The sequence below is a fragment of the Oryctolagus cuniculus genome, chromosome 2 (genome assembly GCF_964237555.1).
Source record: "Oryctolagus cuniculus chromosome 2, mOryCun1.1, whole genome shotgun sequence".
NCBI classification, from domain to species: Eukaryota; Metazoa; Chordata; class Mammalia; order Lagomorpha; family Leporidae; genus Oryctolagus; species Oryctolagus cuniculus.
The window spans coordinates 176647601-176662684 of NC_091433.1; the positions used below are offsets into that span (position 1 = coordinate 176647601).

At 53.0% G+C, this 15084-nt stretch overlaps 1 protein-coding gene across 1 annotated transcript in view; it reads right to left on the reverse strand.

Moving 5' to 3' along the window:
* Window positions 1-12563: 12563 nt before the first annotated feature.
* RAB10 (RAB10, member RAS oncogene family) overlaps window positions 12564-15084 on the reverse strand; it is a 97306-nt gene continuing 94785 nt past the window's right edge. The window contains exon 6 of the mRNA XM_002709976.5: window positions 12564-14973. Coding sequence (XP_002710022.1) covers window positions 14890-14973 — 84 coding nt within the window. The 3' untranslated portion in view covers window positions 12564-14889. The remainder of the gene's footprint in view (window positions 14974-15084) is intronic.

Sequence of the window (15084 nt, forward strand, 5' to 3'; positions counted from 1 at the left end):
TCTTTCTTCTGCTTCACTGATTCTGTTGTTAAGGCTCTCCACTGCATTTTTTATTCTACTGAATTCTTCATTTCTAAGATTTCATTTTGATTTCTCTTTAAGATCTCAATTTTGTGGGAGAAATTTTCTTTCATGTCACATACAGATTTCACTAGTTCATATGTTTGCTTCTGATTACTTCTAAGTAATCCTATGATCAGTTTTCTGAATTCCATTTCTGGCATTTCTTCATCTTCACAATCTAGTATTGAAGTGTTGTATTCTTTTGGGGGTGTTATGTTGTCTTCCTTAATCTTGTTTCTTGAATTGGTGCATTTGTTATTTGGCATTTATGGAGATACTTGTTGCTTTCTTCTTTGGTTTTTCACTGTGGTGTCTTTTCTTTGGACTATTCCTCTGTGGATTAGTGGAGTGTCTGCTTTTTCAGTGAATACCTAGAGGTGTGTGGTGGGTGTGGCCAGAGAGCTCTGTTCAGTGGTCCAGGGTGAAGGGAGTGTTTTAGGTGACAGCCAGGTTGGGTGTGGTAATTTTTTTTTTTTAATTAGAGGGGATGTTTGTTCTACTCTGTTAGCATAGACTCAGCTTATTTCCTCTCCTCAAAGGAGACCAGTGCCTGGGTGCTAGCCCCAGTGGTGAGCACATTCTTAGTCCACTCTGCCGCAAGGACCACACTAAGAAGACCATACTAAGGATCTGTGCAGTCCTCGGTGTAAGCACAGATTCCACGGCAATGTCCCTCACCAGGTAATCAAGGAGCCCTGAACATGTAGTCTGCCAGTGACTGCCCAAAGTCCTAGCCACACCCTGAGTCCTCCCATGAAGCCTCTGTGTTTTTACAGTCCCGGCACACAAGCCTCTCACAGTCATGAGCACCCAACCCTCTGTCAGTTCTTCCCACCAGACTCAGGAGTCTCTGCTTGGCTGGTTGCTTGGCACAGACACAAGCTGTTACAAATGTCCAAAATGGTGTCCGCTCTCAGTCAGCTTATTACAGGATGCCATTGCAGGGTGACTGGGGAGAGAGAAATGTGCCCCCCACTTTGTTTTTTCTCCTCTAGTTTGGTGGGTACACTATCTCCCACGGGGCTCCAAGCCAGATTCCCTCCAGGCTCTTCCTGCAGCTTTATCACCAGTGGCTTGGGCTGCTGCAGTCTGATCTCACCTCACTCTCCAACGCTGGTGCTGAGGCTCTTGGCTGCTGGGGTCCTGAGTTGTGCGTGTCCACACACCCCACGTATGTCCACGGTGTCCTTCTGATTTGTGTGGAGTTTCCTCCCTAACTCTTCCCTGAGACTGTACTCTCTCCTCTCTTTTAAAACTGTCATCTAGACTAGAGCAGTAAGCCCCTTCCCTACTCCACCTTCTTAATCCAATCTTTCTGACAGAATCTTTGACTTTGGTATCATGTAATGCTGGGCTCATAAAATGCATCTGAAAGTGTTTTAAGCTTTACTGGAAGAGTTTGGAAGGTGGTTGTTAAGCTTTAAGCATTTGGTAGACTCCTCCAGTGAGGCCGTTCAGTCTGAAGCTCTCCCTGTGAGTGATGGCGCCTCCGCCCTATTATGTTCAACTTTTCTATTCCTTCCTGATTTAGTCTTGGTAGGTGGCATGCGTTCAGAAATGGATCCTTTCTGCTAGGTTACCTGACTTATTGGCATGTGAATGTTCATCACATCTGTTGCAACACCTTTCATTTCTGTGGCACCAGTCTCTACCTCTGATTTCAGGTATTTCAATCTTTATTTTCTTAGTCTAGGTAAGAATTTGTCCTTTGTCAATTTTTAAAAGACAAATCAAAAAACAACTTTTAGGGGCAACCTTGTGGTGCAGGGGTTAAGTCAGTGTTGGGGTGCCCACATCCCATATCCCAGGGCCTCAGCTCCACTGCATCTGGTCCAGCTTCGTGCCAGTGTGCACCCAAGTACTCGGGCTGTGGCCACCCACATGGGAGACCCAGGTCGTGTTCCAGGCTTCTGGATTTGGCCTGGCCCATCCCTGGCTGTTGTGGGCATTTGGGGAGGGAACCAGTAAGTGGAAGATCTGTTTCTCTCTTCTCCCTCTGTCACACTGCCTTTCAAATAAATGTTCAGGAGAAATAAATAACAGAAGTCTGTTCTGCTTGTTTTTATGTGAACATTTATTATTGAAACAATATAGAAAATTAAGTATTTTTTAAAGGTTTGTTTATTTATTTGAAAGGCAGAGTTACAGAGAGGTAGAGAGAGAGAGAGAGAGAGAGAGAGAGAGAGAGAGAGAGAGAGGTCTTCCATCTGCTGGTTTACTCCCTAAATAGCTGCAATGGTCTGAACTGGGCTGACCTGAAACCAGGAGCTTCCTCTGGGTCTCCCATGTGGGTGTAGGGGTCCAAGCACTTGGCTCATCTTCTGCTTTCTTAGGCCATAGCAGAGAGCTGGATCAGAAGTGGAGCAGCCAGGTCTTGAACCAGTGCCTGTATGGTAAGCCGGCACTGCAGGCAGCAGCCTTATTGCTATGCCACAGCTCTGCCCTGACATTAAGTATTAAGAGGTGTATTCAGTTCTTTCAAGGGGATTGATAAAGTCTCTTCTGTCATGCACCATACGCCTACATGAGGTGCAGGGAAGAGCCCCGTCCTCGGCGAGGATACCGCCGGGCACACACTTCGCACTGTGTCTGGGGCACTGCTCTTACTACAGACAGCGAGGAGTGAAAGTGGCCCTTCCTGGGGGCGCGCGATGCAGAAGGAAGCATCCAGCCCGGGAGCCACAGCCCTCTGCCATGGAACCTGGGTTTGTCTGCCTGCTGCCCGTGAGGTCCTCGCCTGTGAGGGATGATGCACCCCTTCCTCCTCGGTGTGCAGTCAGAAGCAGGCGGGCGGCACAGCGGGGCAGCCTGCGGCACTTTGTCCCACCGTTCCCAGGGAGGCCCAGCCAGCATCTTTGAGGACACTGGACCCCCTCCATGCCCCTGAGAAAAATGCTGTGTGGACACCTGCTCCACTCCTTTCCTTGGCGTGGACTTCCAGGGAGGAGGTAGCGGCATGAGAGAGCAGGTGCATTCGTTCAACAAACACCCAGCGCCTCTGGTGCTGCCTCGGGGGCTGGAGACAGCAGTGAACAGGTCAGATGGGGCCCTGCCCACAGATAGCCTCTGTCGTCCTGGTGAGACAAGTGAACAGTAACTTTTATTAAAAAAAAAAAAAAAGATTTTTTACTTATTTGAAAGGCAGAGAGCTGTCTTCCATCTGCTGGTTCACTCCCCAGATGGCCACAATAGCCAGGGCTGGGCTAGGCTAAAGCCAGGAGCCAGGGGACTCCATCCGGGTCTCCCAGGTGGGTACAGGGACCCAAGCGCTTGGACCATCATCTGCTGCCTTCCCAGACCATTAGCAAGGAGCTGGATCAGAAGCGCAGCAGCTGGGAATTGAATCGGTGATTGAGCCAGGATGCCAGCGTAGCAGGTGGCAGCTTAACCCCCAGCTGCCAGATGGTGGTAGGAACTGCGGAGAGAAACAGAAGGCGGAGGGGGTGGGGGTGCTGGGCAGAGACCAGCCTGGGGACAAATGTTTACAACAGAAGGAGGTGCAAATGGCCTGGGGCCCAGCAGGGTTGAGCTGGAACAGGAATGGGGACATTGTAAGGACAGGGAGGGGTTTGGCAGGCACTGTGAGGAGTCTGAGTGTGGGAGAGGCTCAGCCCAGGGCAGGGGCCCACGGAAAAGGGCCTGGTCTTTTGTCCAGGTCCCCCAGAGGCTGGGCTAAGGGCGTTTGAAGGAGCGACGGTAGGGCTTGCGAGGGGGTTGGGTGAAAGCTGAGAAGAACCACACTGGGGGTATCGAGAACTCTGGGACAGGGAGGCCGGGAGGGGACAGGGCATGCCCATGCTGAGGGGCAGCAGGGCCAGCAGGTGGGCACTGTGGGGGTGTGGCTTGGGAGCCGTCAGTAGCGTGGGGAGTGGCGCCAGGGGTGAGGGTGGTAGGGTCCCCACCTGGGTCATGAGGCCTCCCTAGAGGTCAAGGAATGAGGTGGGTGTCGCAGACCAAGCGGGAGCCCAGGGAGATGCCAGGACTCAGATTCGGCGCCACCGCCTGGCTGGCTCCCAGCTGCCCCGGCAGGGAAGGGCGAAGAAGCCCGAGGGGCGCGGATCTCCACGAGGCCTCCGGAGCTTAGGGATTGCAGCCAGGGCTCTGCCGCACTGTCTTACCTTCACATTTTATAGGTAACTTGAAAAGATGAGGGACTTGGGAAGCTTCCAATTCTTGTTTCTTCCTTTGGGGGGGGGGCCCTAAGGTGGTGCAGGTTAAGTTGGCGCTCGTGGCCACCGCGTCCCCCGGGCAGAGCGGTTTCCGGCCTGGCTCCCGCAGGCACCCTGGGGAGAGTCGGCCACTATGGTGGGTGTCTGGGGAGTGCACCAGCAGATAGAAGGTCGGTCTGTCTCTCTGTCTCTCTCTCTCATCCATCCCCGTTGCTTTACCTTTCATGTCAATGAAAATAAACAATTTAAAAGTCTGTTCTTTTATATTTTGTTAATTCTCCAGTTTCCTGTGCTAGGCCCTTTCAGCCTTTAACTACCCTTAATCTGAGAGACAGAGGAGCCCAGCGCGTTCCCACCTGCCGGTTTGCTTCCAGGATGCCTGCACTGGTCAGGGTTGGGCCTGGTGGAAGCCGGGAACCGGGAAACTCAGTCCAGGTCTCCCCTGGGGTGGCGGGAACCCAGCCACCCGAGCCAGCGGCGCTGCGCCCAGGGTGTGTGTTGGCAGGAGGCTGGAACTAGGAGCCGGCGCTGAGACTCGAGCCCAGGAATGCCGATGTGGGATGGAGGCATCCTAAGCACGGGGCCCAGCACCTGTCCCTGCCCTTCCAACCTGGACACCCGGAATCTAGAAACTTCTAGGAAGTCCTGAGTTGTCTCTGGTAAGTTGTCCCAGTCTGCTTTATTCTGCTATAACACTGTAGACTGGGCAGTTTAAAAAGAACAGACTTTTAAATTTTTTTTAATTTATTATTTGAAAGGCAGAGTTACCCACAGAGAGAGAGAGAGAGAGAGAGAGAGAGAGAGAGAGAGAGAGAGAGAGATTTTCCATCTGCTGGCTCACTCCTGGTGCAGGCTGGAGCCAGGAGCCAGGAGCTCCATCAGGGTCTCCCACGTGGGTGGCAGGGGCCCGAGTCCTTGAACTTGCTGCCTCTCAGGTGCATCAGCGGGGAGCTGGACCACAAGTGGAGCAGGGGAAGCTCGCGTGTTCTGGGCGGGAATACTGGAGGCCTGCATTGCTGACGGCAGGGTTAACCCCTGCTGCACCACGAGTCCCAAGAACAGGAATTGATTTCTCACAGTTGTGGGAGGCTGCTGGGATCAGGACGAGGCGCCGGCATCTGGTGAGGCCATGGCTATGCCTGGCAGAGGCAGAGGGGCCGGGGAGACTGGAAGACCCTCTCTCCACCAGCCTGGCAGGCATCCCGGGGACAGAGCAGGCCACACAGCTCCCTCCTGCTGCAGTCCCAGCAACCAAGTATCAGCCTGGGACTGGCCTCTCCGCTTGTGTGTGTGTGTGTGTGTGTGTGTTTAAATTTTTTATCGTTTCACTTCAGTGACTGTTTGTGAGAGCTTTTCTGGTTCTTGGCTCCTTTGAAGTCTTCGGTCCCCGCCCTGTAGGACTCGAGTTCGGTCCATATGGCCCTGTGTCGGGGCAGGGAGCTGGACTGCATGTGCCACGGTGACGCCGCCCAGCACCGCGGAGACCGGTGGCCGGCCCGGCCTCCTCTCTCGGGCTGGTTCCTCCCGGGGCTGCGGTGGGGCTCAGAAGGGACTCCTCTGAATGCTGTGGGCAGGCACAGTCCATTGCTCCGCAGGGTGACCGCCTTCCGGAGCCTGGCTCCGTCGCACCCAAGGGGTCAACCCCAGGGTGACTGTCTCCCCTGTGAGGGCTTTTCCGGAGCTCCGTGGCTCAGTGGTGCGCCCACAGCACCCCACGCTGGTGCTATGGTTTCAACGCCTCCCACATCCAGGACTGCTACAGCGAGTTTGGGGATTTGGGGGGATTTTTTGGCACCGTCAGCTTCCTCTGTTTCGTGTTGGAATGGAGAGCCGAGGACCTGGTACAGGCGGGCACCTGTTGGCAGGTGCGTGGGCTTTTATCCACCCTCCCTGCCTGTTTCCGTGGGCTCTGGTCGGTTGCATGCTCTGTGCTCCTGACTGGAGGCCTCCACAAAGAATCGGGTGCCACGGGCTGGCCTTTGCCTGGGACTCCCCAGCTTCAGCATCGGCGAGGTCGGCTCCCCTGGGCCACAGCTTCCGGCAAAGACCAATTGAATCCGCCGGGGTCCATCATTCGGCTGCCAGAATTCTGGGCGAGGGAGGGGAGAAGCCAAGGCGCTGGGCAGATGCTGTGTACCCGTCTGCCCGTTGGTGACCCCGTGCTCAGTCCTCCCCCGGGAGCCACTGCGACTCCATTTCTGCAAGCAGTAAGCTCCAGGAGGAGTGGGGACAGACCCCTGGGATTGCCTCCTGGCCTGTGCTGGCGCTGGCTGACCCGGTTTAGCCTCTGTTGCCTTGTGCCTGCCCTCTCCTGGGTCTCTGGTGCCTCTGCAAATCCTGGGGTTCTTTCTTTCTTTCTTTCTTTCTTTCTTTTTTTTTTTTAAGATTTATTTATTTGAAAGAGTTATGCAGAGGAGAAGCAGAGAGGTTTTCCATCTGCTGGTTCACTCCCCAATTGGCCACAACGGCCGGAGCTTTGCCAATCTGAAGCCAGGAGCTTCTTCCCAGTCTCCCACGTGGGTGCAGGGGCCCAAGTCCTTGGGCCATCTTCTACTGCTTTCCCAGGCCATAGCAGAGAGCTGGATCAGAAGTGGAGCAGCTGGGACTCGAACCGGAGCCCATACGGGATGCCGGCATTGCAGGCGGATGCCCCAGTCCTGGGACTCTTAAGAGCCCTTAGAGCAGATCTCATTTCTTATCGGCCTCTCCCTTGAGGACTCTTACACTGTAACTTGCAACCTGTGTCAGTTAGCTCTGTTTCCCACCTTTCATTTTTTTTTCCTTTTTTAGATTTCTTTATTTGAAACCTCTATCTTGTATCCACTGGTTCACTTCCCAAATGGCTGCAGCAGCTGGGGCAGGACCAGGCTGAAGCCAGGAGCCTGGACCTCTACCAGGGTCTCCAACGTGCATAGCAGGGGCCCAAGCACTTGGGCCATCCTCCATTGCTTTCCCAGGTGCATTAGCAGGGAGCTGGAGCAGAAGCAGGGCAGCTGGGACTCCAACCAGTGCCCCTATGGGATGCCAGCGTCCGAGGCGGTGGCTTAACCTGCTTCGCCACAGCACCGGCCTCACTTGCAGGTGTCTGCTGTCCCTCCCCTTCCGTGGTGTTTGTGGGCCTATGCCTTCCTGGATTTCTTCCCTGCCTTGTTGTGAGCAGGAGTTGGGGGAGAGAACCTGTGTGGGGCTGTGTTTACCTAAGTTCTTGATGGTTTGTGGGCCAGTGCTCTGAGTAGGTGCAATTCCAGGAGTAGTCACACGGTGGCAGAGTGACTCCACTTAATCCACAGTTTCCCTGACTGCCCTGCGCCACAGGGCAGGAGTTGGCACCATTCTGAGTCCAGGTTAATCCCACACAGGGGAGCACTTGTGCTGGACCAAGCCTTGGGGGCTTTCCTGTCCACTCCTTTTGGAGACGAGGAAATCGACCTGCAGCAGTCACCAGTGGTCCATTCCACTGGAGCTTGGATTTTAAAGTCCTTTTAAAGTTACAATCCAGGTTACTGCAAATGTGAATGCAGCAAAGTTAGGGGTGGGGCAAAGGAGGCCACCAGGGCCGCCGCTGCGGGAACTGTATGAGCGTGCTCAGCCCAAGTCCTGCACACCTGCCACCTGGGCAGCCAAAGGGGACAAGCAGAGTCCCCGCCTACCAGATGCTGGCAAGCTCGTGAGATGAACCAGCCAGAGGACGTGTGCCAAGACCGCCCTTGGGACTCGGGGTGAGACAGCTCCCTGCGCTCATGGGGGCTGAGGACCAGCCCTGCCCAGATGGGGTCGCCTGGGCTCCTGTCGCAGCGTGGGTTCTATCTGCTGAGTCTGCCGCCACCTCCCCTGACCTCCCCACCCAAATGATTTCTTTGAAAGCCAGAGTCAGAGCTCTTTGATCTGTTCAGTCACTCCCCAAATGCTTATGACAGCCAGAGCCGGGCCAGGTGGAAGCTAGGAGCCGGGAACTCACCCTGGGCCGCCTCGGCTGCCTTCCCAGGTGCGTGGGTGGGCAGGAAGCCGAGCAGCCAGGACTGGGCCGCGCGGCATTGGAGCCGTGGCTCTCCTCCTGCATGGCCTTCACCTCCGTGGCCTCCTCTCGCCCGCTTCGCCCTCCTTCCTTGCGGGAAGTGAGTTGTCGAAGAGGTGCGTTTTGCTGCTACGGTCGACTGTGCGCTCCTGTTCCCAGACTGCTGGCAATGTGGCGCTTGCCCGTGGGCTAGATTCGATCCTGTTTCATTGGGATCTTTTGTGATGTTGGCAGCCATGGATGGTTGCCTCGACCCAGTCATTATTAGAGATTGCAAAACATTAAGGCTTTAAGTCTGCTGGTGCAGCTTTGCTGGGACGCTTGCCAGCGGTGAAAGTTCTCGTCACTTAGCGTCCACCTCCCCGGCTGCGTCACTTGTACAGGGAGAGACGTTGCTCAGGCCTCCCCAGAGCCAGGTGGTTTGTGTGGGGGGCGGGGGTCTGCTGTCCCCTGCCTGGCTACTTCTGTACATGTCCATGGGTTCTGTCGTCCCAGCCGCTGGGCCTTTCTGGAGGGGTCTGTGGGAAACGGGAAGGCGCACCAGGCACTGCGGGCTCCTCAAATCACACCCTCGTACCTCAGCGGCGATCGGCCCCTGCCCTGTCAGTTAGTAGAGGCTGGCACGGCTGCAGCTGAGACCCTGCGCAGACACGGGTGGAAGCGAACGTTCCACGGCTGCAGCAGCTCTGAGGCCTCCAGACCACCCAGCAGAGGGCCCCTGCTGTGGTCCCGTGACGTGTGAGAGACATACAGGGGAGCAAGGTGGCTAGTGAGGAGGGTGACCCTGCAGCCGCGGCAGGTGCAGCAGGTGGTCTCAACGTGGGGCGAGCAATTAGTGCCACCTCCCGCAAGGGAGCCGGCGTTTAAACTGAATGGGTGATTCCCACGCTAGGGAGCTACTCCTCGGACAGTCCTCAGTATTTATTTCCTACGTGGGACTTCGGTGGCCTGGGGAGGAGGCAGGGCTGTGCACGGGAGGGGACGCATGGCAGCCCACACACAGCGCTGTCACCGTCTAGCAGGGCAGGGGCAGCAGGTGAGCCCGGGCTGAGCTGGTGCGGGGAGATGATGGGCCATAGCTGACATCTGCACTTGAAGTTCAGTGACCCCCGAGAGTGTAAGGATCCCCGAGTTCTGGGCTAGAGATTTCCTTCCTTCAGCAACGGTCCCTCTACCCGACGCAACAGAAAGTCGGGCTGCCTTCTCACCGTGGAGCCGCGGATCTCGGCGCTGCGGCCGCTCTCTCTGGCTCCTGAGCTTGCCACCACCTCGGAGTGCGGCACGGAACCTGGCCACCTGCCGCCTTTCCCTTGCCACCATTCCTGCCGGAGCCTTCAATAAGCCACCAAAGGCCCCTCAAAGACCTCAGAAAGCCGACTAAGAGAACTGTGAAAAGCCGATGGTTGGGATAGAGACAAACCATAAGATAAGCAAGGTGAGCCGAGCAAGACGAAACAGCAGTGAGAGCTAAGCACCTGCAAGGGCGTTCCTCTGTTAGAAGTCACCAATGGCCGTGAGCCACAAACTGCACTGGGGCACTCGGATGCCGCGGCTCTGGGCCACGCTTAACCACGAGTGTAATCACTTACACCAAACCTTATCCGCAGAAGCTGATATGGGGAAGTGGAAACAGGACGGCCACTGGCGCCAACCTGGTTTCTATACCCACCTCCAGTACCAACGGGCCTGCAACCTCATGCAAATCCACGCCATCAGAGGTAGCCTCTTAGTATGGGACAGATAGTGCCGCACACAGGCATCTTCTTTGCTTCAAGTGTTCCCCTTAACGTGCTCTCCGCAGGTTCTATCCAAACCTCCACCCTCAAGAACCACCCAGGAGACCTTCGGAGCCACCCTTCCTCCTCCTCGACCCCCCCCCCCCCCCCCCGCTCTGCGGCGCTCACCGACTCCCTGCCGCAGACCGCACTGGCCGGCTGGGCTGTTTTCACAAAAGCCCAGCCTCTGAGCCCTCTTTGTGTTAGAGAGGTAAGACACAATTCCCCTCTGGTTCACTTCCAAATACTTGCAAAAGCCAGGGCTGGCAGGGTGAAGGCGGGAGCTGGGAATTCCGTTTCCCACGCGGGTGCCAGGGACCAAGTACCTGAGCGCTCACTGCTGCCGCCCAGCGCGCCCATCAGCAGAAGCTGGGATTAAAGGTGCAGCCAGGACTCGACCCCAGGCTCTCCGGCACTGGGTGCGTCTCGAACGGCATCTTCCCCACTGGGCCCAACACCTGGCCCTGGAGCTGCTGCTTGCAATGCCCTCCTCTAGCCTGGCCCATGGGCCCACACAGCTAAGGACCAACCTCAGAAAAGCCATCCCGGCTGTTCTTGCCAGCTACACTTGCTCTCCTAGTAACACAGCACTTAGAACACGGACAACCAGGCTCTTGTTATGCGTAGCTAGTAAAATTACTTGTGTTTTCTAAGCAAGCTAATTTTTTTTTTTTTTTAAGATTTATTTGAGAGGCAGAGTTAGAGAGGGAGACAAAGAGAGGTCTTCCATCTGCTGGTTCACTCCCCAAATGGCTGCAACGGCTGGAGTTGAGCTGATCTGAAGCCACAGGCTTTTTCAGGGTCTCCTACACAGGTGCAGGGCCCAAGCATTTGGGCCATCCTCTACTGCTTTCCCAGGCCACAACAGAGAGCTGGATTGGAAGAACAGCTGGGACCAGAACCAGTGCCCATATGGGATGCCAGCGTCACAGGTGAATGTAACCTGCACCACAACGCCAGCCCCAAAGAGCTAATTGAAAGGCAGAGGGTGGGGCCGGTGCTGTGTCGCAGAGGGTTAACACCCTGGCCTGAAGCACCTGCATCCCATATGGGCACTGGTTCTAGCCCTGGCTGCTCCTTTTCCAATCCAGCTCTCTGCTATGGCCTGGGAAAGCAGTAGAAGATGGCCCAAGTCCTTGGGCCCCTGCACCCACATGGGAGACCAGAAAGACGCTCCTGGCTCCTGGCTTCGGATTGGCCCAGCTCCGGCTGTTGCGGCCACCTGGGGTGTAAACCAACGGATGGAGGACCTCGCTCTCTGTAATACTGATTTTCAAATAAATAAATATGTAAAAAAAAAAAAACCACACACAACAAAACAAAAAACAAAAAAACTGGGGGTTACATGCTATTTTCCTTTGCCAATCTCAAAAGCAGAATCATCAGCCTCATCCAAGATGCCCAAGACAAAAAAAAAAAAAAAAAAATTGTGGGGTGGGGGGAAATGGGAGTTATGGGCTGGTGCTGTGGCATAGAGTAAGGGTACCACCTGTGGCACCAGCATCTCAAATGGGTGCCAGTTTGTGTCCCAGCTGCTCCAGTTCTGATGATGGCCTAAGTGTTTGGGCCCCTGCACCCACACGAGCGCCCCAGAAGCTCCTGGCTTCAGACTGGCATAGCTCTGGTTGTTGCAGCCAGTTGGGGAGTGAACCAGCAGATGTTAGGTCCTGCTTGCTCTCTCCATAACTCTGCCTTTCAAATAAATCTTAGAAAAAACAAATCATGGGGCTGGCGCTGTGGCATAGTGGGCAACCCATATGGGCGCTGGTTCAAGTCCCGGTTGCTCCACTTCCGATCCAGCTCTCCTGCTATGATCTGGGAAAGCAGTGGAAGATGGCTCAAGTTCTTGGGCCCCTGTACCTGTGTGGGAGACCCAGAGGAGGCTCCTGGCTTCAGATCAGTGGAGCTGTGGCTGTTGTGGCTATCTGGGGAGTGAACCAGCGGATGGAAGACCTCGCTTGCTCTCTTTAACTCTTTAAAATAAATCTTAAAAAAAAAAAAGGGGGGGGGTGCAGCAGTTACACACACTGCAGGGGCTCTCAGTGTGTATGCAGAAGTGGCTGCCAAGTCTTCTGGCAGGGACTTGGTGTTGGCTGCCAAGGCCGTCACCCGGATCAGACGCGTCTACACAAGGTGCTGTCGCAATGCATGGCAGCACCGTAGGACATAGTTTTCTCAGGACGAGGACAGTTGCTTCTCCAACAAGGACTCTCTCCGCGGGCCGGCGCGCTCGCCCTGTCCCCAGGAAGCTGACTGCAGCTGCGCCCGGCCCCTGCGCACACGGTGGGGACACTGGGATCCTGGCTCTGACTGGGCTCCAGAGGATTCGGCTTAAGTGTCCCACAGGTGACTTTTTTTAATGTATCTTTTTAATGCCTTTTTTTTTTAATTAAAGGTATTATATAGAAAACTGGGCAGAAAATTTCAAGAACTATCTCCATTCTATTTTTGCTACTCTTCGAATTTAGTTTTGGGAAATTCTGCAAGGTTTGCAGAAATAATCCTCCAGTTCCATAAATAAATGAAAACCAAACGACAGAGTTGGAAATCAAGTTTAGTTTTATATGAACAGAAGTAGACCATCTAGAAATATTTCAGTTTATTTAAATTGTTAAGTAGAATATGAAACCGAATTTGTAGCTAGTACCACAGAATGGACTTCACTGTTTGGTGTTTAATGAGAACAGCTTCTACATAGGACCCGAGAGACTTACAGAAAAGGGGCGGAGCCCTAATATTAAGCAAATAAAACTCATGTTTTAAACAGATTATACAAAAATTGATTTATACTCCATTTCCCTTTTTTTGATAGAGAAAGTGCAGATTTAACAAAAGGTAGCCATATCCTTTCTATGTACAATGCCGACTATAATTATGCAAACACCAAAACTGTCAGTCTGTTACCCAAAAATCCCAGTGTTGAGCTCTTAAACCTTAAGTCGCTGAACTGAGGAAGCATTAAAGAGGATTAGAAATGAAAAAGCTACTGCCACATTCCAGATAAAGGGAAGTAACAAAGTTAATCTAACAGGTTTATCCTAAAACCTTGAGAAGTTTAGTATCACTTCATTATTTTTTTAGTGGAAAATGAGGGGTTATTTGGCAATGCTGCTTTTTACTAGTAAACAGTGATAAAGTCAAGTGAGGGAAAAATCCGAGAACAGTCGGTCAGGCATATAAAACTGTTTCCAGGGCACTATCGGAAAAATCCACGGATTTTCACAGCCGATAGGTCCCTGTGTTGTTTCGTCATTAAGATGCTGATCACGGCACAGAAAGACTTGTCAATGGGAGCCGCTGTCCTAAACTCAGCCTCTGCTGGGAGTGAATCACGCCTTTCACAGGGACCCAACAAAGGTGTCATCTTAGGATGCTAGCAGCATAGCAAACTTAACTAATGACAGCACTGGAGCAAAACTAGAGAACCCGGGGAAGGGCCAGGGCGAGAGACAGCTGGGGGCTGATCTGCACGTGCAAAGCCTCCTGTGTCCTTCTCCCAAATCACGGCAATACGGATGTGAAGATCCGACTTAGTAAGAGTCTGAAGTATTTCTAAATCTTAAGGTAAAGACAACACTGAAAAAGTGTTCTTCGGAGGCCAAATCAATACATTTGGCGAGCGTGGTTAATAAAATTCACTCCTCGTCCTTTTTTTTTTAGATCACCTTTGCTGGGCTACCACATGCTAGAGGAGTTGCCAAAATGGAGACGACTCAAACGTGGGCTGAGAGATGGATCTAGGACAGTGGAGAGCTGTGCGCCTCCTGGGACAGACAAACCACAACACCCTCCACACTCGAGAGCATGCAGGTAACTCTTCCGTTTCTGAAACTCAGAGGGCAGCTGGGGGGGGGGGGGGAGGGACAGGGGAAGGGGCCGCAGGGGAGGAGGCGTGAGATGGTGACTGCGGAGGTCGGGACAAGCTCTAGGGAGCGAGCAAGTGCGGGAAGACACGGATGAACTGGCATTGGATGGCAGGCGGTTAGAATACTTCTTCAGTTTACTTCGCGTTAAGTCAGTGCTTTATGTGAAACTTGACGTCCTACTATTTGCCCCTTTCATTTTTAAATAACTCATACCATGGGGAGAAGCAAATAAAGCAGCATGCAGGAAGGTGAGAGGAAGAAGTGGCCAAGGAGAACAGGGGCAGGAACAGCTTTAAATATCAAGGCCACTTAATGAGACTCAGCAAACCAAAGCTATCATATTTTTTTTTTTTTTTTGCATTACCCTTTGTCCTCAATTAACTAGCCTGAAAATGACAGCCAAGCAAACCACAAACTTTTTAATGGTTATATGTTTGGATGATATATCTTCTGCACATGCTTCCACCAAAACAAAAAGGAAAAACCAAAGAAGTTCCTTTCCACATAAGGCACAGGACAAAATTAACCCCATTTACATAGTCAAGGCGAAAATGAGTGTGTTCCTGGCTTTGCTTGTTTCCTTTGCTATCACATCTACAGATTACAGGGACTCAAGCACATTATCCATGACAGAAAATGCCACTGTTGTACAAAATAAAATTGTTAATTCTAACTTTTATTCTTATACAATTTGCAGAATAGAGTTGAAATGATTGCTATAGGTTTTAATGTTGATAAGAACTGGGCTATAATACAACTGAAATGCAGTGGTGAGCTGAGCAAGTCCATTTAAAAATGAAGTCACAGACATGATTTTTCTATACATTTTTTGTTCGAAGAAAATTAAAGTCAGCAAGCAGCCACAGATGAGAGAACAAATAAACAGGTGGACTGGAGAGTTAAGATGAGGACAAAAATATCTGCTTTCGAGTTGGAAATGGACAGTGGTTTATTTGCAGCGAGAAGAGAACGGGCGTGGTGGCAGCTGACGGCGGGGGCGCTCAGCAGCACTTGCTCTTCCAGCCCGTCACGCCGCCTCCACTGCTGATGTCTACGTTTTCACTGTTGGGCTCCTTTACAGGGGTCTGCAACAAACACAAGAAGACAAAACACTGCATGGAGAATCAACCCAAGCAGCAAAATGCAGTTACAGTCGCATGGGACAGGGCTTCCCCGCCACCCCCAGCAAAGATCTG